Below are 23,363 nucleotides of genomic sequence, written 5' to 3'. Positions count from 1 at the left end.
CACACACCCATAAACGGGCCAATCACACTGAAAAGACAGTGAACTGGTTGGCGTCTCCTTGGGGTGCTCCAAGCAGATCATACTTGGGATCATGCTTTCCTCATGAAAATACAGGGCAATGCAGTCTAGAAGACAGTAAGGAGCCAACAGGGTACTTGAGCCCTCCAGGCAAGAGCCAAATACCACATCTGCTTCTGACCCACACCCCAGGTGACTCCAGCCAGGAACTCGAGCACATGCCCAAAAGGCCACAGAGTGTCAAGGACAGGAGCTACCTCAGCACCCGGCCACTGAAGGGAAAACAATCCCAGAAGTGCTATCACCACAACACATCCAAGAACCCAAATCATCCGAAGGGCTGGCTGAACCCCAGGAACCCAAACTGGTGTCGTAGGCAGCTGTGCAGGCCTGCAGAGATGAGCCTTTGCAGCACTCTGAGCAAGCTGAATAGCAGAGTTTGGTGGTTTCTCATCTCTGGTTCCTTCTTTCTCTTTTGAAAATTTAGTAGATTTCAGCTTCCTTTTAGTCACTCCAAATCATTCAGTTGCTATACAGAAGCTTTTAAGAAAAGCTGCAAAACTCAATTATTGCCTATTTGACTCCTGATGTTGTTATGAGACCCTAATGTGAAAAGCCTTACCGGGTTAGACTCTAACTTTAGAACTGAACAGACAACAAGCTTATAGCAAACAAAAAATTGATATCTTTAAACTAGCAGTCTTCCTAAATTGTAGAATGACTCCTTTTATAAATTAGAGTAATTAAAAATAAAAATTTCTACTGCTTTCCAAAATATTGAGTGAACCAAGTGCTTTTCAGGGCTCCTGAGACCATGATTTTTCTACATATTTCTAGTTATTTATCTCTTCAGCTAAATTGTGCCTCACTCTCCAACATCAGAAATCCAATCAGTTACATCTTCTGTTATTTTGCAGCAAAAATACTTCGGCTGCTGCTCTTACTAGGCAAGCAGAAATTTGGAAATCAGTTCTACAAAGGAATCGTTAATTTAAAATTCTCTTTGGGATATTCCATGCAACTGAACTTGATGGAACTGTTTTACTGCTACATCCAAATTCCTGTAGGAATATTTCAATATATGCAATTTGTACCCAGGTGAAACCCTGAAATGCTAAAAACCAGTTGATTTATAACTCCTACAAAAATAGGTATTCTAATAAATAATAAAAATATAAGAATAACAATAATAATTTATAAATTAATAAAAATAGTTGACTCCTCTTTCGGAGTTGGAAGGTAATACCATCAGTGAGAGTGTGACCGGTCATTCCAATAAACACTTGGTTACACTGACTAAATGCCAGTGAATCACTCAATTTCAGACATACATTACTTGTGACTCAGATTTCATTCTTTAGATACTCCCTAAGAGTTAAGTAGGTAGAGTAAAACACATATAGGAAAAGCAAAACTGGCACATGTAAAGGCCATTTAAATTTGCTCAGCATGCAATAAAATGTGAATAGAAGAGATTAGAAATATTTTATTTTAAATAATGTGTTCTGGGAACAAGAACACGAGGTGCTGCACAGCTGACTAGTTTCCTGCACAAATACATGCATGTGGAGCCTTCTAGCAGCAATTAAGATGAAATAACGAATTGTACTGAAGAATTTGACCTCTTATCCTAAACAAAGCAAAAAATACAGAAGCTTCCAAATAAAAAGGCAAATTCCTTTACAGCCAGAACATTTGCAAAAATAAACCCCTGCAAATTGGTTACCTCATTTCCTAACTTGCACCCAAGTTCAACTGCAACATTTTTCAGCTCCTCGATTCTCACTTTTCTTGGATTAAAGGATGTTAGGACACAGGAATGTCAGACCCAAACACCACCAGGAAAATGTGAGCCCACAGCCAAATATTACACAGACACAAGAAAAGCCAGAGGACAACGACCACTGGTCAGGTATTTACAGCTTATTTTACTGTACTATACTATACCTGATTGTAATGATTGCTCTGAAACTACGGATGCAGTAAGAGGAAAACAAGAAAAAATTAGTCAAATAAGTCATTGCTTTTCAGGATTTTCCAGCAATGTGTGAGAAAACATGCTGTTAATATACAGTTTATTACACATAACCATTTGCATCAGTTAAAGCACACGTTTTATGCTGCAAAATCTACAAAGTTTCACAACAGGATTAGCAAATTCTCTTTTCCTTCTTCATTAATAAGGGATTCACACATGTTGAAGTACCCCACTAGTTAACTTGCCACCTAGCAGAGAATGCAGAGACATCTCAGGGAAGAGGGATTAATGCTCCTCAGCTGTCAGGAGCTGCGAACGTGGAAAGGGCAGCTTACATTCGCAGGAAAAGTGAGAAGAAATGAAAACAAATTTTAACTAATTTTGAGGTAAGGTCAATTTAGCAGGTTTCAGATATAAGAAAAGTTACAATAACATGAAACCTTGTGCTAAACAAATGGGACAAAACTACTCGGATTCCACATCAGATGAAGGTGTGGACCCTCGAGATGAAGACTACAACTTGGCAATGATTTTCTTCTAGAGACAGAGATTTTCGCTGACGCTTTGACATACTCTTCCTCATTCTAGGTTGAGATGGGTTGGGGGGAAGGAAAAAAAAATGAAAAGGAAAATTTAACAATGTTATTAATCCCTAAAAATTGCAGTAACCCAGAACATTATTACTCGGGATCTTGGAAACAAGACTCAAATTTAAGTTCCTTCTTTGCCCAAATACGAGCTCCTGTATTTTTTATGTCCCAGGAGAGGACTGAACCCAGCCCTACAACTGAGCCACTGTTTTCTTGTCCACCAGACCTGCAGAAGATGGGATTGACTGCAGTCCGGGGGACCACAGAGGCTACATCTCTTTGGGGATGCAGGATTCTGGTTCAGTACCCTGTTCTCATGAGGGGAACCACCTTCCTGGTACCAAACCCTCAAGACTCATGTGGCTGCTCTGCACAAGCAGAGTTTCTTATCAAAATATCTCTGGTTTTGATGCAGAACTTCACCCACAAATCATACACAGGTAAAGAAATTTCTGCAGCACATTAGTTTGCCACTATTAGTAAAGCAGAAGTAACTTTCGTCTTTTAGTAAGCCAAAAGAACATAAAATAGCATTTATACTTTCCAACAGTGCTTTGAAAACAAACTCTATACAGCTTTTTTACACCAAATAGTTATCAGAGATTAAAATCCTGAAAGACACATACCGCGTAAACTGCTGGTGGTTAAGAGAGCCCGTGCTTTATCTGCTAAATCACTATTTAGGGTATTTCCCAATAACAAAACATCAATGGCCTCCTGCTTGGAGCTATCAAAAAAGTTATTTTGGATCGTTCTGGTCACAGAACGAGCACCATCCTTCAGCTTTCCAGCCTGTTAGAGAGGAACACGTATAAAATATTTTATGTCGGACACTGCTCATAATACATTGGCAATATTCAGTAGCACATATGTAAACTGTGTTAATGATTTTAAGGGCTAAGGCAATTTTCTTCTTTAAGTGTTAAATCAAATTGTCTGAGCCTACTGTGCTACATGTGCTTTCCCCCCACCCCCAAATGGTAAACACAGTAATACCTACAAGGTGTATCTAACAAGCAGATTTAAATTAAACTAAATAAAATAAAATGCTGCAGGGAGGGGAATTTTTTTTTTTCCTAAACCCATGGTCTTGAAAAATTAATTTGATACAGTGCCATGTTTAGACCACGACAGGGATTTTGGGCTTTTCCCCAAACAGTGAGAGATGAGCAAGTGCTCGAGTCCAAATACCATGATACATGAAGGTATATGTTTATGCACATAGGAATTCAGAAGTCACATTCTGGAATAACCATGTTAAAAAAACGAGAGAGAGCTTCAACTTAAGACCCCTTAACTTGTTGAAAGAACATGCAAAGTCTCATGCAGTATCCCAGAAGGAACACAGACACTAATCCATGGCTACAGACACACCCGGACACCGTCTCCGCACACTCTGGCCTGACTAATTCGCATGGCAGAGGAACAGTGTCCACAGCTGGGCTAAACAAGAGTCTCCAGAAAAATGTGCTGCTGCTGCAGATGTACCCGAAGGTCACACAGACCTAAAGGATAATGTAACTAACATGTAATGCAGTCTCATACTCAATTCCAAACCTCACAGTGCTGACGTGGGCACACAAAACCACCATTCTGATTACACATGCTGTTGCATGTACTTTGCCTGTGAGGTGTCTGTAAACACACACTACTGCAGGTACATGAAATACAGACTGTGATCCATCAGGGATGCTGCATGGGATTGTGTCATTATAAAAAAATACTCCCAAGTTTACAGCTTGCATTGTCCATGAAAGCCTATTAAATGCATGTGAAAAGAAGGTAAAAGCTTAATAAAACTACCCTAGGATTTAGTTCTATGAATTGTGCTAGACAAGACAGAAGCTACTCTTTTGGCAAGGCTAAGTGGAAGTAAATTGACACCATGACTTTTGGCAGACAATGGGGATGAGGTGCAGAGAGCACTCTACTGCAACAGGATTTTGATAGGATATGCTCCCTTCCTGGCAGACAATGTACAACTGATGATCCAAAACCACACTCACCATTCACATATCAGGCAATTAATTGAAAGGAACCCAGAGAAAGCAAAAAAAAGAGCAAGTAAGGAGTTAGATGTAACGAGCATTGTAATACTTTAAAAAGAACTGGTTTTCAGTATAGAAATGTATATTAACACGTTTAGGGTTAAAATAATTTTCTCCTATGTGAAATTTCTGCAATTTTACTTCTAAGTACCCTTGGGCTTTGAAGAATCAAACTGACAAGTAAGAAATGGAACAATTTCAAGCATCAAACTTTTCATCTGAGAAACGAGAATGCAACTTAAAAACTGCATTTTAAAGTATATACTGAGAGTACTCAAAAACATACTGCGTCATGTGCATTGAAACAAGAGCGAGTATTGCATGGCTTTGCAAGCATTAAAGATCCTCTCTGAATAGACAAGATTTGTGTCAGAGATGCTGGGTATGATTTATGAGATGTGATACTAATTAGAGCTGTCCCGGGGCAGGGATCCAGCATCATTCTAAAGACAGCAGAGTAAATGTACTGTCGTGGTTTAACAGTCTGGAACCAGGACATCTACTCTATGTTTTAAACATTAGAAATGGAAATGTAAATACATTAAATGCATTTTTTAAAGTAAAAAAAAAAAACCAAATAGCCAAATGAACTAGATGAAATAGAAAACTATTAATTTAGGAAAAGGAATTAAGAAGGTTGAATGGCAAAGTCAAGACAAGGGGAGACACTCCATAAAATACTTACTGCTGTTTTCCTGGCAGTCTGGGTGACATTTTTGTGAGAAAATAAAACTAAACATCTTGAACCAAATTCCACTCTATAGTAAAATACAAGCAATTCCCAAATGAAGAAGTCTTGTATGCATCAGTCAAGGGGCAGAATAAGCAACAAGTTTATCTGAGCTCTTTTCTTCTTATGTGTTTTGCTGTGATACCTCCTACATGAGCAGAGAAGGACCCTGGCACAGTGTGAATGAACAAATGATGGAAAATCCAAAACAGTTGGCTATGGGTACATCGGCTATAACATGGAATGAAAAGCAGCACATTCTTCAGCAGAAAGAACAATGTGAAAAGATGTTTTTGAAGGAACTAAAGGCAAAAATTGCTACAGTTCAACATTTGTCTTGACAGGTATCACTTGGCAAGGGACAGGATTAAGGAAACAAAAAAGCAACATTTTGAGGAAAAAAACCCAAAAGACAGCATTAGAACATGGGAACAACCCAGGCATCAACCAAGACAAAACAAGCTGAAGAGAAACATTACACCGTCATGGAACACAGAACTGTTGTCACAGCGTTAGAAAGCAGGGTAGAAATGAAATTTGTGGTGTTTTCAGTAACTGCAGAACTAAAAAGAAAAAGCTGGACAAACATTCAAACAAAACCCATCAGCTACAACTTGTTTAGCATTAACACTATTAAACACTAAAACCACAAACAACATCATATCAAACACACTTGAAAAGGAGATACAGTGAATGAAATAACAGCAGAGGCACAGAGAGAAACGTGAAAAGAATCAAAAGAAACTAAAGCCAATTTGACTATACACTTTTCCGAACTATGTTCTAAAGAAATTGAAGATTTGAGCCTTATCCTTTACACAGAATGGTGTTATCTGCGAGGCAGGAGCGCGCCTAGGAAGGGATGTACAGGAACGTGACCTGCTTATCAACAGAACCAACCATTTGAAGTTAATTGTTTCGGTTGGTTGCCTTTTGTTTGGGATTGTTTTAGGATTACAAAGAACACATTTTTTTAAGAGAGAATCTTGCCATTGCTATATTAATGGCAGAATTTATTAAAACCCATAGTGAACACTGCTAAAACATTTGAAAAGATGTAGTTTACCTTGGCCTTTCCTTCAAGGGCTCCGGTTCCAGCATAAATTTTACTGACAGAATCACCATTCACAGACCACATGGATCGGAAAACTTCCTGAAAGCGAGTAACTAACTGAGGCTTCTCAGCTAATCCTAATACCTCCAGCTGTTTTGTTAGCATCTGCAACAGGTGAAGACAACATTAGCAAAAAAAAAAAACTTTAAATATATTTGTTAAAAGGCACATCCTATTTTTCAGCATATATGCATAAAACTCCACAAATCTGGGGTTTATATGCATCATTCCAAGCAAACTGTCACCATATCACACTTGAAAGGCTGCATCATACATGTAATTAGCACCAACACTTCATTTTCTTTTGAAGATAGGTAGTAAAAAAGGAAAGTAATTATCTAGCAGATTTGTACATATTTTCATCTTAAAGTTCACCAAACTAAACACAGAAGCTATTTTCAAGAGCTTTCAAAAATCTTTAAAACCTTAGGGTGTCTGACAGCAAGAAGGAGGAGCCTAAAATAACAGACACACAAAAGCAAAATTCTGAAGGTTGGACAGGAATCAACAAAAGATACAAAAGGAAACTTGCAAGACAAAATTAGGAAGAAATAAGCAAGAAGTTTTAGAAATTGGGTGCTTGCTCTTATTTCAGGGGGTCATCCAGAGTTCAGTACTGTTATTTTAAGTATCTAACTGTACTAAATAAAGTAAGAATTCATATATCTCATTTAATAGAATTTTAAAATTAAGTAAGTAGTTCTTCAGGATTAACCATTTCCCTTCTTATTAATTAGTTCTATGCTTTTAGCTCTCATACTTCAGCTGAAATCATAATTTAATTCTCATTGCTGAAAAATCTGACACAATGGGTTTAAAAAAACATTATCTTTATCCAGTTCTTAGAAGGGTAAGAAAGGAAAAAACAGACCTTCAAAGCTAAGTTTGACATGTAAGTACTCTACACATCAAGAGTGTAGAAAGATTTATTCTTATGCCATAGAAAACTCGCGTTAATGCAGCAGCCAAGCACTACATATTCCAGAATCAGATATGTCTGTTCTACAACCAATGCCTTGTACAATTCTCGCAGAAATTCCTCTTAAGAAGAGCGTTTTAAATAACTAAAATTCAGAAAAGAAAAAAATCATGACTTTCCTACGTTTGACCTTACAGCACCCATACTTTTTCACTTTCAAACATGCTGAAGGTCTTCTCTCAGAAGTCAGAGCATCTCACACTACAAATCCACCCACGAAAAGTTCATTCACCTTTCCTAGGGAAGGTGACACTACTTTTACAGCCTAAGTACCCCAGAAGCAGCAGCTGGATGTGAGTTTCCTACCTCCAAGCCAAAGAAGGCCTGCACACTGTTTGTTCTATCCAGACAGTCCAAGCAGTTGGTCCTGACAGTGCCGCTCTGGGATCTGTGCCAAGGACAACGGGAGAGGGAAAACAAGTGAAACAACTCATCTAACACACATCTCCTCAACAGAGGCAGGGACAGGGAGATCTGAACCAGAGCAGTAAATCAGGGCATTGTCAGTGCGACATTCCTGCCCCACAAGGATATTTATAAACGTGTCAGCAACAGAGGGTGATCTTCAAGTGCTCACTGAACACAGCTCAGGCATTTTCTGCAAATAACATTAGTCTTTCTGCTTCAGTTTCTCCCAATCCTCCTTGCTTGGTTAGTTAAAGTGTTACGCAGGATTAAGTTTTCTTTTCAAACAATTCAACTAACGCACTTCCAAAGAACCTCAGAGAGAAGTAACTCTTAAGTTACGACAAAAATGGAAAAAAAATTACTGAGACAGTTCTCGAATTTGTTTAACTAAAAGTAACAAGAATTTGTGATATAACTAAAGCCAATTCCAACTCCTCATTACTTGCTCATAAAAATTAAAAACAAGCCTCTCTCCTTGAGCTCAAGTGATGTTTGAGGCCCATAGGCACTCAGAACTGCTCCACTTCCTTTGGGAGAAGCCCAGTTAACTCCTGCTAGAAACCTCTCAAAAGGATCATGTTAATCAGCATCCATGTACTGCTTGCTCAGCTAGGAGTACAAAATTCCAGTGACTCTCCCAAGGACACACACTTACCCCTTACTTTTGTCATTCCCACTGCCCACTTCGTGTGCCAAGGTCAGTATGGTTTCAGCACCTTTACCTGGAGAACTAACCACAAGCTGCAGCAAGTTCTGAAGAACTTTCTTCAAGACTTTTTTTTTTTTCTTTGGCATTACTATCTCTGCATTTGATTTGAAATACAAAGCAAAAAGCCTGACATTTCCCAAAGGAGATGGTCCATGAACTCACAAGCATTTTTACTGTACCTTTCACTAACACAAATCTTTGAGCTGTCACAAGCCACAATTTTTTGTTTTGCTTTCAGCCTGTTGCATTTTGATTTACGATGGCATTATTTGAATCACCCAATAAAAAAACACATGCCACTTTTAAAGCTGTTTGGAGCTCATCCCCTCATCATTCAGCAACTCTTTCTCAGGGAGAACCTCACGCAGCACTTCGCTCCGCACGAGTTAAAAGGAGGAAGGGTGTGGAAGGGAGAAGAGAAGGAATGTTGCCTATTTCTTGCCCTGCTTCTCTTTTCCTGTTGAGATAAGCACAGTCTTTGCTCCAGGAATCAGGAACAAGTACAGAGCAGAGCAGGAAACATGCATCTCAATCCTGCCTTGAGAGAAAGGAATCTCTCAAGCGGGGGATTCAGGTGCAGTCAAAAACACTGCCCTGAACATGAACATTCACAACACACAGAAAATGGTATGTTCCATCACTGAGGGAAATACTCAGCATATTATACAGGAAGATAGAAAAATAGTCATTAATCCCATGTGGCTGCCCGCCAGAAAAAGGACAATCGACCATTTTCACAAAATTGTGAGGTCAAAGGCCTGAAATGAATTCCTGCCCCTTGAATGTCTCACAGAGATCTTCCTTGAAAATTTTTAGAGCATACACAGAATGAAACAAGATCTTACCAGAGTAAAATAAGTGACTCATATTTCAGCTGTTAAGCATCATCCAGGATACACTAAAACCACAATAACAGAAGCAACATTCTTTCTCTTATCTTCTTGCTGAGGGGTGAAACACATCCCAGCACCACAGTTTAATCTGAGGAAACGTACGGAAGTTATACACACAAACCTTTTCACTTCCTTTCCATCAAAATAAAAAAATCCACACTCTAAGAATTTCTGGACTTGAGGTTTAAGCACACTGTGTAGTTTTTCTGCCTTTCCACCTTTAACCATCTGATGATAGTCAAAGTTCACCATTTTGATATCAGCTGAATGTTCAGATGCTTTCAAATGGCTCTGGCATTGTAAACAGAAAAAAAAAGTATAAATATACCAGTACCTCAACATACAGAAGTAGGAGCTAAACAAGAGACTACAAATATTTTTAAAGTTGTTTTATTTGCTTTCTATTAGGTAAAATGAAACCATTTTTACCACCATTGAAACAAATCACTCAGAACTGATTAACATTCCATGTGTATTTTTGTTTCCCTTGTCACAAAGTCAGGTTTTCCCCTTACTACCCCAGGGGTCACCAAGGCAGCCCACAGCCTCTTCTGCTGTCAAATGCTTTCACCTGCACAAGGTCGTTTCAGTGAAACCCCTTTTTGCCAACAGTCACTGACATGCCTGTCAGCAATGGGGGTTAAGTAAACACTTTAACAACTACTACTGATAAAAAACCCACCCAAATTATTTAGGTTGCTGTGGAGAGTGGCTTGAGCAAAACTTTCTCTAATATTTCCTGAAAAACCCTTAAGTGCTCAGACAGTGTTGGCAAAGCCCTGGGTATCGATGCACATCTGGGAACCCTCCTGTATCCTACCAGGAGGGCTGGATACAGGAAATATCCCAGTGAATGCCCCCAGCTATTCAATCACTACAACACAGAGGGAAAAGGGAGAAGGAAAATAACAGATGGCTACTGCCATGTTCTCTGGCTTCAGACAGAGCTCCTCAAATGGTTGGTATTTATGAACTGCAAGGTTCAGGCAGAGAAAGCATAACAAGAGTGTTCCGACGTTGTCTTTTAAACTAACCAGTGGGATTTAATGAAAGCGGCCACTTATAGTTAACATCTTCTGAACAAACATTTCCTGCTAATCACAAAGCAGCTTTAAGGTGATAGATTGTGTTTTTAAAAGAATATTAAGGGATTTACCCATTTATTCCAAAAGAAATATCCTTAAAAGAAATATCACAGCATTAAGTATCATAAAGTATCATGTATTTATTCATCAATTTTATAGGGTAAAGAAGACTTATGTTCTCAATAAGACACTAGTAAGGATGAAATATGAAAATAACTTAAAATCCCTCAACACTGTCTATGTTGCTGTTAATAGTTTTTCAGTACAGTAACCAATCTGAACGGAATCAAAGAGGAATCATGTAGAGAGCTTTTAACAATTCATTTCACATCATGTATCTTAAGCAGTGCTGTTACGATAAATCCAATCTTAGCTCCCAGAGCACAGCATACCTGGGATTTGGTTTCCAAACGCTATGTAAAAGCTTCCTTGCAAACAAGCAAATTCCAAGGATATGCACAGCGAAAGAACTGTCACACTCACCTGGAAAGCTTTGCTGAGCATGTGCTCCCCTTCTTTTGCCCCAAGTAAATTTACAATAATTTGCTTGCCATATAAATTTTTAAGGGTTTGGAAATGCCTGTTAACAGAAGAAAAATTCCACAGTCATCTTCTGGCACGCAGAAAATGAACAGCAACACCTGCAACACTGAGTGAGATGTTGCAAAGTATTCAATATCAATTTTATTCACACTTTCCAACGAAGCATTCAAAGGCATAAGCAATCCCCAGGCAGTTCCCAGCTTTGCTGAATCCCACTTTTGTACAGACAAAGCCTCCCATTTGGAATAACATATCCCATCTCTGTGATGCAGCAGAACTTATCAGAGGTTTGCAGTGCATTAACAAAAGCTTTAGACATTTTTCACCTGTCAAAAGCTGGTGCATTCGCCTCGAAACCCCTTGACATCCTGACACGATGGGATCCCACCTACGACACCGAGATTACATTAAATTGTAATTTTGAGTAAAAGGCATGTAAACGTTTCAGCAGTTCTACTGCAAAATACTGGTATGTCTAAAGAACCTAGAGTCCCCGTAAGGCACAAACTTTTTTTTAACCCTTCCTGTAAAAAACGAGTCATGGTAGTAGCTGCTGGACCCAGCCCCTTTCAAGAAAATTGTGATGAAAATCTACTAGAGTAGGTCTTGATCCTTACTGACTTCTTGAAAAGACTTCTTCTCAAGAAGAACTCAGAAGAAAACAGTCTCTTTGGACACCCTTAGATAACCCATTTAAAAGAGGAAAAAGTCAGAATTTCAAAGAGAAGACATGGAAAAAAGAATGGACATTCTTTTTGCAAAGCAACTTTTGGATTTGAGAAGAGCAGGCTTGGCAAGTCACAATAGCACCAACGTGCTCCCAAAGGATCACCTCACCCTCACAGGCAACTGTGAAGAAGAGCCCAAAGGCTAGTAGATGATGTTTAAAAGGACACGAATAAGAATTATCTGTATAATTATATCTATCTCCTGCTTACCTGCAGCCCTGGCTGTTCCCAGAATAATGGAACAGATCCTCGAATCTGTATGAAAGATGACACAGAGTCATCTAAATATATCACCTGTTAAGGGAAGTAAAGCATAGTATTAGTAATTATCACAGTGTAAGATTTTAGACCTCTTAGCCTTAACTAAACGTGGAGCAAATAAAATATTTATGTATTACACATTCCACACTACCAGCTAAAATACTGCGTTTCTGAGACTTCTCTTCATCCTCTCTGAACAATTCCTACAAAAAGTTCCGTCGCTCTCACGCTCCCTTGCAGAATCACAATTCACAATGTGTAAGGAAATACAGCTTTTATTATTTGGGCTTGAGTAATTTCTGCACTAGGAGTAAGATAAATAACTTGGTAAGACATCTCTGCAGGAACAGTTAAAATAAACACCAATGCACAGAAAATCACCATGCAGCCTACTCAGAACACTTGCACAGATTTCCTGCATCAGAAACCAACATATCACCATCCATGAAGTATCCAGGAAAGGACACCTGAAGTGGAATAACACGCCACAGCCATTCAGTGACATTGGCACGCCAGGAAACTCGGGCAGAGAAAGCGTAACAAGAGCGTTCTGACTAAACTCCTTAAACTGGAGGTGTAGAAGCAGAGCCCTTCCTGGACAAAGCCCTCCTTCAGTCACCTGGGTTCTGGAAGGAGTCAGTGAGTCAGCCAGAGAAACCTAGGAGCATGAACACGGCTGCAGGACCAACCCCTCGGGAATAGGTTATCATGGAAAGTGAGCCAAGGAAAGCCAGCAAAGAAAGATTTAGCAGGTTCTCCCATTTCTGTATAATGAGGGCAGAGCTATGAAATCCAAGGCAGCAGAATTACAGCGGCTTTACAAGCTGCCTTTCAGAGGAGCTGTGCTAAGTGGAATGCTTTCATCTTTCCCGAGCCACCAGACACCAGTGTTTTGGTATTTGCCAAAAAATCCCTTTTGCCCGTTTCTTTACTTTAGATTAGCTCAGGCCAGAAGTGGCACATGCGGCCATGTGGCTCAAGGGGCTCAGAGGAAGCACAGCTACCCACAGGAGTTCAGCACCTTCTTAAGCTACTGCAACTCAGACCCAGGCATGCCCTGACCATAAGCCACACTAAAAACCAAGATGATCAAGTTACGTAACCTACTTAGCTTCCTAATTTAGCACCAAAGAAACTATTCCAATATCTGCTGGTGGCAGGCTTGACTTGAGATTTGTCGATTTAGAGCAAAAATCTAACCACACGTGGGCTTATACCCCAGCCAAGCCATGGGCACTGGAGCATAACATACCTGCTCTGTTTCAACGAAATTGGCAACGTGACCATCATCATTTGTTCCCCGGACGTTAAATCTGGTGCCAGCCCGTTCACAGCTTAGTCGGGAAATGAGACAAGCCTTTGCCTGCTTGTGAGCTGCATAAATTGTCCTGATCTCCACTCCTCCACACATGAGACGTAACAACCAGTCATCACAATTCACACCATAGTGCTTCAGATGTAAATGCAGTGACTGGTTCCTATCAGGGAGAAAACAACCATCAAATAAGTGGAAGGAATTACAATCCAGCTCAAACTGTTAAGCCAACTACTAACTCCTTACAATTTACATCTACTAGCACAAATAAGAACAGGAAAATAGGCATGCGATAGTTTTGTGATGTAACTCTCATTTAAATGTCCCTGAAATAGCAAAGTTTACAAGAGACCTGAGCTTACTTTCTACCTTCATAATTTTGTCTTATACTTGATCAGATTCCTCTACCTGACCAAAATAGTGGCAAAGACTAGAGAAGCATTGGCTCATATGCCAGAGCTGGCTTGGTGTATTTTGCCCAGAAGAGAGGGAAGGATGTAGCTTTTCACCTGTTCTAACAGCGTAAAGCCAAGCCTTCAGCACCATTCCGAGGTTCTTGGACACACAGAGCGTTTTTAACAGATGTTGAAGGGACCAGAATTTCTGACATGACAGTGTGCGTTACTGGCATTATTTAAGCTGCTGATTGGCAGAAACAGCAGGATTCCTTCTACCAAAAACTCTTTATGTGAAAACTTATACTTTATTCGAAAATATCCAGTAAAAGAATAGTGAGTGCAGCAGCCAAGCAAAGTGCACTTTGTAGCACAGCCTACCTGCCGTCTCAATAAAATCAGCAATTTTCTGAGTAACAAAACTTCTGAAGTGCTTTCATAAGTTGAAAACCCTCTTGGAACCTACCTATAAACACGACACCATTTTAGAACCCAGAATGTACAAAACAGTAATTTTTTTTCTTTGAAGCTTCATTACCACACCCATTTAAAAAACGGACACAACTGATGAAGAACTAAGAGGCACCAAAACTGAAACACAACACGACAGCAGATGTTTAGATGAAAATACAATATAAGCAGAAAAAAAATCTGTCTGTGTCTTCCGATTAAGAAACTCAAAGCGCTCACAGAAACATCCTGTCATTAGTACCATACTTCTGCCCTTAAGAGTTCAAGTAACGCTACTCTATCTCCTCAAGATTTGTGGGAGAAAGGTGTACGTGTAAGAGCTGGGAAAGACAAGGATAAAAACTTGCCAGGCATTACTTTGTGGAAGGATTCATTACTCTACATAACGCCTGCTGAAACAATTCTGAACTCACCAAAAGAACCTATTGTCAGTACTGTGCTCCTGCATGCTGCGGTGAGCACTGAGACTCAGGTCTAAGCTGACACCAGTTGCAGACCACGCAAAATAAAAGTTCCCGGAGTTCAGCACTTTGCGCACTTCTGAAATACGATCCTCATCTGTTGGGTCAACTCGCAATGACACAAACTCGGTGGAAGTAACTCGGAAAACTTCAGAGTCCTGAATCTTTCCCACAGACATGCATCCTGTTACCAGAACCAGATAATGTAACAGTGTGTCCCCTGCAAAACAAGGAAAGGCACAGGTAAGAGAATGGATCTTAGCATAGTAGGATGTTGATTCATTTATGTGCTAAAGGCATGCAAGCCCACCTCAGTTTGCCTGAAAAAAGTACAAAAAGAACCAACATCTAGAATACGTTCCCAAGTTCAACAGAAGAAAAGGAGAAACTACACTGCAAAGAGCAGGGATTGCAAAACCGAAAGTTATTTTTGTCCACTACCTCATTTCTGGGAGGGCTCCAAACTTGTAAGTTACTCTACAAAGAAAAAACCAAAACAACAAACCAAAGAGAAAAAAATGAGCCCGGTTCCTGTTGCAAAGATCCAGTTTTACAGGAGCAGCACAGTATTCTTCCCCAAATGAAAAAGTCAAGTTCTACATATTTGACTCACCGAGGTTTAATCTTAACACCCCCAAGAGGCCATACGCATCCATGACTTTGGAGTACGTATTCTTGATCGTGTCTTTTTCTGCAGAAGCTGTGGAGAGAAAACCACAGTAAGATTTGCTGATGTAAAAGCCCTGATACCATGGCACCAAGAACGAGTCACTTCAAACTGAAAACCTGAGGGATTACAAAAGCAGTGTTTACGTGACGCTTCTGGAAAAAAAAAAATCTAAACGTATGAGCATATGGCACTTTATAATGGGAAATGAGAATTTGATTCTATGACACAGTATGATCACGCTGTGTCTTTAAGCAAGAAAAAAAGGACCTGCAAAAACTCCAAGTGGTATTAAAGAAGTACACTGGCATTTTTAACAACATCATCTCTTATAAAAAGCATCTACAACACAGACAAGTAAGACGCCTGAGAATGCTCTCCTACAATTAAAATTAGTGCTAAATGTTGCTTTTTTCCTGAAAAGATTACCCTTTTTCTCCAGGAATAAAACCATGATGTGGCAGTATTATCTCTAAAAACATTATCACGAGCGCATTTTAACTATCTTAGATACATTCCAAGCAAATCCAAACTCTTTCAGGTCCACAAAAACTGATATTTAAAAGCCATGTCATAGATGAATTAGGAAGACACAATTTTCACAGACGGTTTTGGAAAAAAAACCCAAAACAACTCTGTCATATTTTAGAAGAAATTGAAGTGTATCTGCCATTGCTCTCCCGCGAGTAAAGTGTACATTTCAGCCCTTCCATCAGCGCTAGAACAGCCCGGCCCGCAAGCTTGGCTGCAGAGCCAGCTGAGAGACGCTGCAGAGCAGCAGGATCCCAGCCATCCTGAGCTGCTTCTCGTGACCGAGACTGCACCGGAAGGGCAAGACCGACAATTTCAGCTTTGCCACTGGATCTACAGGGATCAAGATGCTGTGGGTACCTAGAATCAGCACCACTTCCCTTTGACACTAAAAACCACAGAATATGACATGAAGAAGAGTAAATCAAAATGCCTGTTGCCCTGGAATTCTGCTGTGCTCTCTCTCTCTCTCACACTAGCTATGCCATTTAGAATAAAACCTATATTTGCTTTAGAATAAAAAAAGCACTCTTTTACTTAGAATTCTCTTCCTAACAAGTATTCCCTAATCTCAGTATAGCCCTGCCTGTGCACAAGCCCACCCCTTCTGTTCCGCCAGCTCTTTTACTGAAGTGGATCAGACAATTTAATATAGATCAAACAATTATTTAACCACAGCTTGATAACCCCATTCAATGTTTCAGTAAGTGGATTTTTAAAAAGTTTCTTTACCTTATTGCACTGATACCTATTGCACTAATATTCCTGTAATACAGATGTAATAAAAAGAGTTATAGCAGCAGGAGGATTTATTTCCCAAGTCCTCACTCAGGGTAAGTGTTAAGAACCTGCAGCCAATCTAAAAACATTTCGTCAGCATCACCAAACTGTGTTTTTCTAAACCAGAAAACCACTGGGCTGGAAAGAACTTCTTAACTTCAGACCCTGGTTCTTCCAATCTGTTTTTAGAACGGGTTTAAAGACGCCAGTGTACTCTTCTAAACTCAGCTTTCCATAACCAGAAAGCTGCCGTGATCTTCCTCCATATTTGAAACTATTACGGAAAGATCAGGTTTTGTTTCAAACTTCTTGCAGGATTTTTCTTAAAGGTGCCTGCTGAGATTTAATGACATGTCAGAACAATGCCTTTTCTGTCTTCTATGGATTTATTCTCTTTTTCCATTGCAGAGAATGCTGAATATCCTCATTAAGCCCTACTAAGTAAATGCCCAAAGTAAATGAAGTAACATGGGCTTTGCAAATTCGGACCAACAAGAAAGGCCAACAAAGGCTAATAAAGCAGCAAAGGGTTGCAAAAGCAAGCAACCAAATAAAAATAGAGAAACTTACCGTGACTAATGAATTCTTATTTTCTTAAAGTGCCCAAGAACCAACCAAAAGCATTTTATGCCATGTTTTCAGTTACATTGGACTTAATTCAGTGTGAACTCCAAGCTTTTCCACAGCAACTAAGTGTTTCTGTCTTACACTGCCTGCTCTTTTCCCACCTCGATTTGTTTTTTAAGGCCAAGATTCACAGGGGAAAGTGGCAAATATGGCATCCTTTCCTCCATCCTGCCCTGGTCCTTGTTCACCGACTCCACGCTTTTGCTTTCGGGGCCGTGTACAAAAAGGAGCTTTCCGCGATTGGGAGTGTTACAACACCGAGAACAAGCACTAGAAACTTCTGAAAACCAAGATGAAATCAGGAAGACATAGCTACACCACACTCCTTTCCATTCTCTTCCCAAGGGGCTCTATGCAGTCTCCTCAACAGGCCAAGGTCTGCTCTCCAGAATCTCAAGGCACCAGTCCTACTGACCCCTATCCTTAGTCCTACAAAAATGGAAAAATGTTATGCTTTCATGATGACTATCAAGCAATATTAAGAAACCTAAACCAAACTAACAAAAAACTCCACAAAACCACAACACCTATGAAGTGATTTTCAAATCAATTTGTAATGTACCTCTGAAAAAAGCCAGAAAGCCCCATTTGCAGTATCAAGAGAAAAACAACAAAATTCCAAGTCAGTATTTATTAAGGATTAACAGATAACAGCATTTAAAAATGTAATCTGTAATAAGCACACCTTATCAATCACAGAGTCATTTAAGAAAGGTGACTGATTCAATTATTTTGAAGGCAATATGTCAACCCTCCCAGTGTGACCCAAATGGAACCCCATCAACAATCCTGTTTGCAGGACAATCTGGTTCAACATGTATCCTGCTTCATTCCAGATCCAGAAATCAGTTTCCCAGTTTTAAAAATTAAAAGGCTCAGATCACATTAAAAGTCACCATGCAGGCTTTCTACGGTTGGGTTCTCTTCTTGGTGGGCTCCCAGGGTGCCATGAGACAACACATTTCAAGTTAGTGGCTACAGTTTCCGGGTAGAATATGGGACTCTGAGCTGGGAACAAAATCCCAATCCTGAAATTATGTGCATTTCCTTCAGACCCAAGACTTCTCACTTACATTAGGCGAGAAAAAGTCCACACTACTGTCACTTGAAAAGATGTAGAACCTGAAAAATCTGAAAAAAAATCTGAAAAATTTATTAACACAATCTGGTTTTGAGGCTTTCAAGGATTTTGACAAATTAGGACAGTGAAATTTTTGGTATTTAAATTAAAGCTAACACCTAAATATTACCACAGAGATGACATTAAAATCAGAATGGAGTTGTCACCTTTCATTTATTAAATTAACCAACCAAAGAACTGTTTAATTAGTTTTGATACCTCTTTTATTGACACACCCCTCACACTGGCTCAGATCAGGATGCTGGGGATGAGGGGACACTGCCAGATTGTTTTTCAAGGCCTGGTGAGATCACCTTGGTCTAAATTCATGGAATAACTTTCTTACTAAGGAGTGGTCTGAGTAGCACTGCTAACCATGGCAGTGAATAGCTACCAGGGTGCCTGCTGCACACGGGTTAATACAGCTCTTACTTCAGCTCCAGAGAAGCCAGGTGGGCACTGTGCCTCCTCCTGCTCACACCCACTCTCTCCTCAGCTTTCCTCTGACACTGAAGTCCAAGGATGTGCGTGATGCTCCTGCTCGGTGTGCTCACGGCTCAGTGTTTTCCCAGACAGAATGTTCTCCACGGCAGCCGACAGGAGTAAAGACAGCTTCCCACTCGTTTTGGGATGACTCACCAGCAGGAAGAGGGAGAGAGAACACACTCCTGCCCAGTAAGGGAAATCTTTCCAGGTAAGACATCTCAGAGAGTCCTATTTCAAAGAATAAATATACTGCCTATTTCATATGGAATATAAGAAAAATAGATCTATGACATCCTCCCTCTAAATTCTAAACAAATCAGCAGTGAAGCTGCTGACATTTAAACCCAGGTGCTCTCACCAGGCTTTGAGAAGGATCCCCTCAGACTCCAGCTACCAGGGCCGTGCTGACCAAAGAGGTGTTGAATGTACAAAAGAGAGCAAAGTGTTGCTAAGGTGTTTTGGTCACAGCAACATGAGTCAATCCACACAGAACACTTCCAGCAGAAGCATGGCCTGGGCTGCTTCCACATTCAAACTGAACAGCTACATAACCACCACCTCTGAACTATCCCTTCGACCCTTTTCCCTGCTTCCCTCCAACTTGGCTGACTGGAACAGCACATGGCACGCACACCGAAAATCACCCACCATCTGAGCTGTGCAGCATTTCCTACCGAGGCTGAGCTAAATCCTCTGAATCATCTTGCAGTGCCTCACCGAGGGCACAGGGGAGGAAGGTTAATGCAGTTGTCCTTCCCTCAGCAAAATGACAGATGTGCTTCCTTTAAGATGACGTTTAAAGGATCAGTAAGCTTTCGTTCCTTTCTGTTAGCCCACCTCAAAGCCAAATTTCTGTACGTGGATATTCCAGGAGGTGCAGTTCACTAAGGCTCTCGGAACTGAGCCACATGAATCAGTTTTAATGCTAAAGTGTATTTCACTAGGCTGTGCATACATTATACATTCTACATACAGGTAAGAACTATGATCAGGTATAAACACCTTATTTAATCTCCAGTATTTATTAAAATATTTGGAAAACTGTCTAACAGTTTTGAGGTCAGTATTGTCAATTTTTGTAGTCTAAAAAGCGGTAGCACCATCATCAAAACTCAGAAGTTTTTGACAGTTTAAAGTGCCGCTGTTCTGGATTTAAATTGATATGTACTTGATCTAACCATTTTTCTATCCATCCACACAGATTTTACAAACATGGGAAATCTTTCCCAAGGGACAGTATTTCATTAACTTTGTCTGTTATCTGTACCAATACCTGGAAGTTTATACAGCGACAGACTGGAATCTTCCGGCTGGATTCTGTGACATGACTAGCGAGACAGAGAAGTAGCAATTCACAGATCTTCCCTGGGCACTATTAATTGTACTCCTTTAAATACGCATTGAAAAGAACAGATACCAGATGGGAACAGCAAGCAGAAAAAGAGAAGGAAAAAAACCTGACCTAGGGAACTTCTGGGCATCTTCTGCTGTCAGTTTAAGATTGTGATCTTACAACCATTAAGAAAAGTATCAGAACCTAAAGAATTTAGGGAATCCAATGGAAAAAAAGGAATTAAAGAAAAATGCCACTGCTGAATATTCATTGGAAAACTACGCCCATGTACCAGACAGAGAAAGAGTAAGCAGTATCCTGATAAAGCTTACTGAAAACAATACTCAGTGACTACTTCCACCTGAGTATGAACATTTGCTATGGCGTAACCTTCCAATTAGAATTCCAGGGACAGTGCTTTGCAGATTAATAACCAGCTATCGCTAAGTACAGAACCCAGGGGGAGAGAGGCTTTCAAACTTCCTTCAGGTCTGGCTTCCTCTGCTTGGTAACAACAAGGCAGAGAAGGCGGCAAGAACTTTAACATGGGTTTTATGTTTAGGGAAGGACATTTGTCCAGGTGCCTGCAGTGTATTCCAGCACAAGAAGTGACTTACTGCCCCTTCTGAGCATAACCTTCAGGAACAAGTAATTTTTCATCTGTTGGCCTTTAAGTAGCTTATGCAAGTTCTGTAATTACTAAACACAGGCTAAAACAACCTTTTCCACAAATCTTCAAAACATTTTATGGCTTGCACTAAACCTGTTCACTACCTTTATGACTGGACACTTATTCCCAACCGACACTACAGTGCCTTACACGGATACTGCTACCAAAGTCAAGGAGATTACTTAAATACACAGTAAGAAGAAACCATGCCAGAAAAAAAAAGAGAATTTCAAAAATAGGAGAAGAGCACCCACTGTTCACCTGGACCAACATACAGCTGCAGCAACCGCATCAGTCAGTGCCAGGCCTCTAACAGGTGCTGGCTAAAGAGAAAACTACTTTCATGGTATGAAAACTTTCTATAAAAGAGCCAAAATCAAGCTCAGAAACGCTGTGCAACAAGGTGCTTTGACTTGGTAAAGAACACAAACATATTTCATCATTTTATGTATTTTAAAAGCCTATGTACAGGCCTTATGGTTCTCTTCTGCACTTCTCATTTTAGTGTCCTCCAACAAAGAAAAAAGGGAGGGCCAAGAATTTAAGGGAAATATCTCACGCATTTTTCACTGAGAACATGTAAAAATAACTCTGCAGTGCAAGACACCTTGCTCCAAATATTACTCATTTTATTACGAGAAAAATCAATAGAGAGTTTCGAGCTAGGTTAAAAAACACAGGGACAAAATAAAGCTAAAATCAAAAAGCCATCAAAAAATCATACAAAATGACCTAAAACCAAAATATGATATAACATTTAAGAATATAGAATTTATTACTATGAAACGCAACACAGAGTATTAGCTTGTAAATTAATTACCATGTATTCAAAATGTGGTTGATGAGAAACAAAGAAATAAGATGTTGTTGGAAGCCATTACAAGAATTTAGTGGACATGAAAATATACATGCATAATAAAATGCAATTAAATGTGTCAAATTCTCTCTCAACTGATGAAGATAAGAAAATGTCTCTTTTCTTTTTCTCATTTAAATCAGAAGCCTCTCCATTAGCAAATAGGAAAAGAGAACTGCTGCTTCTTTACATTCCACAAATAAATGGCTCACGCAGAGTCAATCTGCCACCTTTCTAACACCGTAGTTATCAAAACAGATCGACTTACAGAGGACAGCCACAGCTCCAGACTCAAACATGAGACATTCTTCTCTGTTTCTGGTTTCCACGATCACACTGAAGGGAAGTGGATCCAGCTTGTGATAGACACGGTATCCTTTACTGAAAGCCATTTTGCCTCGATCGCAGGCAGCCCTGCCCAACACAAGATGATGTTAGTGAAACTTCCCCGTACTTCCAGACACCTCCCGCGAAGCGGGTCTGACTCTCATCCTTTCCTAGGGATTTTGCGTGTTCAACAAAAACAAACAACAAAAACCTCCGCTCCCTCTTTCTACCGCATGAGACTTAGTTTAGCTACGTTCCAAAACAAATACAGGGATTAGCTAAAGACGACGTAACAGTGTTTCAAAACCAGAACTACACAGAGAAACACCTTCAAAATATGGATTTATTTAAAAGCTTCTTGGAGACAACTAGAATTTTGCAGAATCCCACACTGGTTTGTGTTGGAAGGGACCCTAAAGTTCATCCAGTTCCACCCCCTGCCATGGGCAGGGCCACATTCCAATATCCCAGGTTGCTCCAAGCCCCATCCAACCTGGCCTTGGACACTGCCAGGGATCCAGGGGCAGCCACAGCTTCTCTGGGCACCCGGTGCCAGGGCCTCACCGCCTTCCCAGGGAACATATCTAAATCTAATCCTACTCTCTTTTAGTTTAAAGCAATTTCTTTCCCAATACTTAATAAATATGATTCCTTCTTAGGGAAATAGAAAAAGAAAAGAAGGTTTTCCAGCTACCAGCAATATGGAAGAGAAGCAACCACCTTCATGGTAAACTAATGCCAAAAGCAGAGGGGCAGCCTTCCATTTTTTTAAGATCTATTTTACTAATTCTGACCTTGTACAAAAGGTCAGTATATTTTTAACACTGAAGCCGTCAAGATGTTTTAAAGGATCGTTCAAAAATGTCAACCTATTTTCGGCTTTTTTTTGCCTTTTTTTTTTTTTTCTTTTTTAAACGAAAGAAGGCTTTTGTTTGGATTTAACCCCTGCCCTGCGGCGGCTGAAACATCGCAGTGTCGTACTGGTGACGCTGCCCCATCAGCCACACACGAGCGAGATCTTCATAAAAACCCACAAAACTCGCACACTGCAACAAACCATAAACAAATGCGAGAGCACCCCAATTTTCCGTGCTAAGGCTTGGGAAAACGCAGCGAAGGAGGATTGCTCCGGAGCGCCTGGAGCGGGGCTTTCTGCCCTCCCTTCCCGGCAGCTCCCTGACCTCCAGAGCGGACACGCACTTCCCGCTCCGGCCTCTCCCCGACCGCTCCGCGCCCCGGC

General features: G+C 40.2%; 1 protein-coding gene across 1 annotated transcript in view; it reads right to left on the bottom strand.

The window, feature by feature from the left end:
• Positions 1 to 22,210, bottom strand: part of SYNJ1 (synaptojanin 1) — a 47,721-nt gene extending 25,511 nt beyond the window's left edge. The window contains exons 1-12 of the mRNA XM_017727074.1: positions 22,065 to 22,210; positions 15,340 to 15,426; positions 14,679 to 14,946; positions 13,337 to 13,562; positions 12,034 to 12,117; positions 11,422 to 11,483; positions 11,036 to 11,132; positions 9,589 to 9,758; positions 7,764 to 7,845; positions 6,431 to 6,583; positions 3,213 to 3,369; positions 1,966 to 1,989 (exon numbers count right to left, since the gene is read on the bottom strand). Of these exons, the coding sequence (XP_017582563.1) occupies positions 1,966 to 1,989; positions 3,213 to 3,369; positions 6,431 to 6,583; positions 7,764 to 7,845; positions 9,589 to 9,758; positions 11,036 to 11,132; positions 11,422 to 11,483; positions 12,034 to 12,117; positions 13,337 to 13,562; positions 14,679 to 14,946; positions 15,340 to 15,426; positions 22,065 to 22,188 (1,534 nt within the window). The 5' untranslated portion in view covers positions 22,189 to 22,210. The remainder of the gene's footprint in view (positions 1 to 1,965; positions 1,990 to 3,212; positions 3,370 to 6,430; positions 6,584 to 7,763; positions 7,846 to 9,588; positions 9,759 to 11,035; positions 11,133 to 11,421; positions 11,484 to 12,033; positions 12,118 to 13,336; positions 13,563 to 14,678; positions 14,947 to 15,339; positions 15,427 to 22,064) is intronic.
• Between the last annotated feature and the right edge of the window lie 1,153 nt (positions 22,211 to 23,363).

Source organism: Corvus brachyrhynchos, unplaced genomic scaffold, assembly GCF_000691975.1.
Source record: "Corvus brachyrhynchos isolate BGI_N302 unplaced genomic scaffold, ASM69197v1 scaffold412, whole genome shotgun sequence".
NCBI classification, from domain to species: domain Eukaryota; kingdom Metazoa; phylum Chordata; class Aves; order Passeriformes; family Corvidae; genus Corvus; species Corvus brachyrhynchos.
Note: the sequence above shows the minus strand (reverse complement) of the source record. Positions and strands in the feature narration are given on the sequence as shown.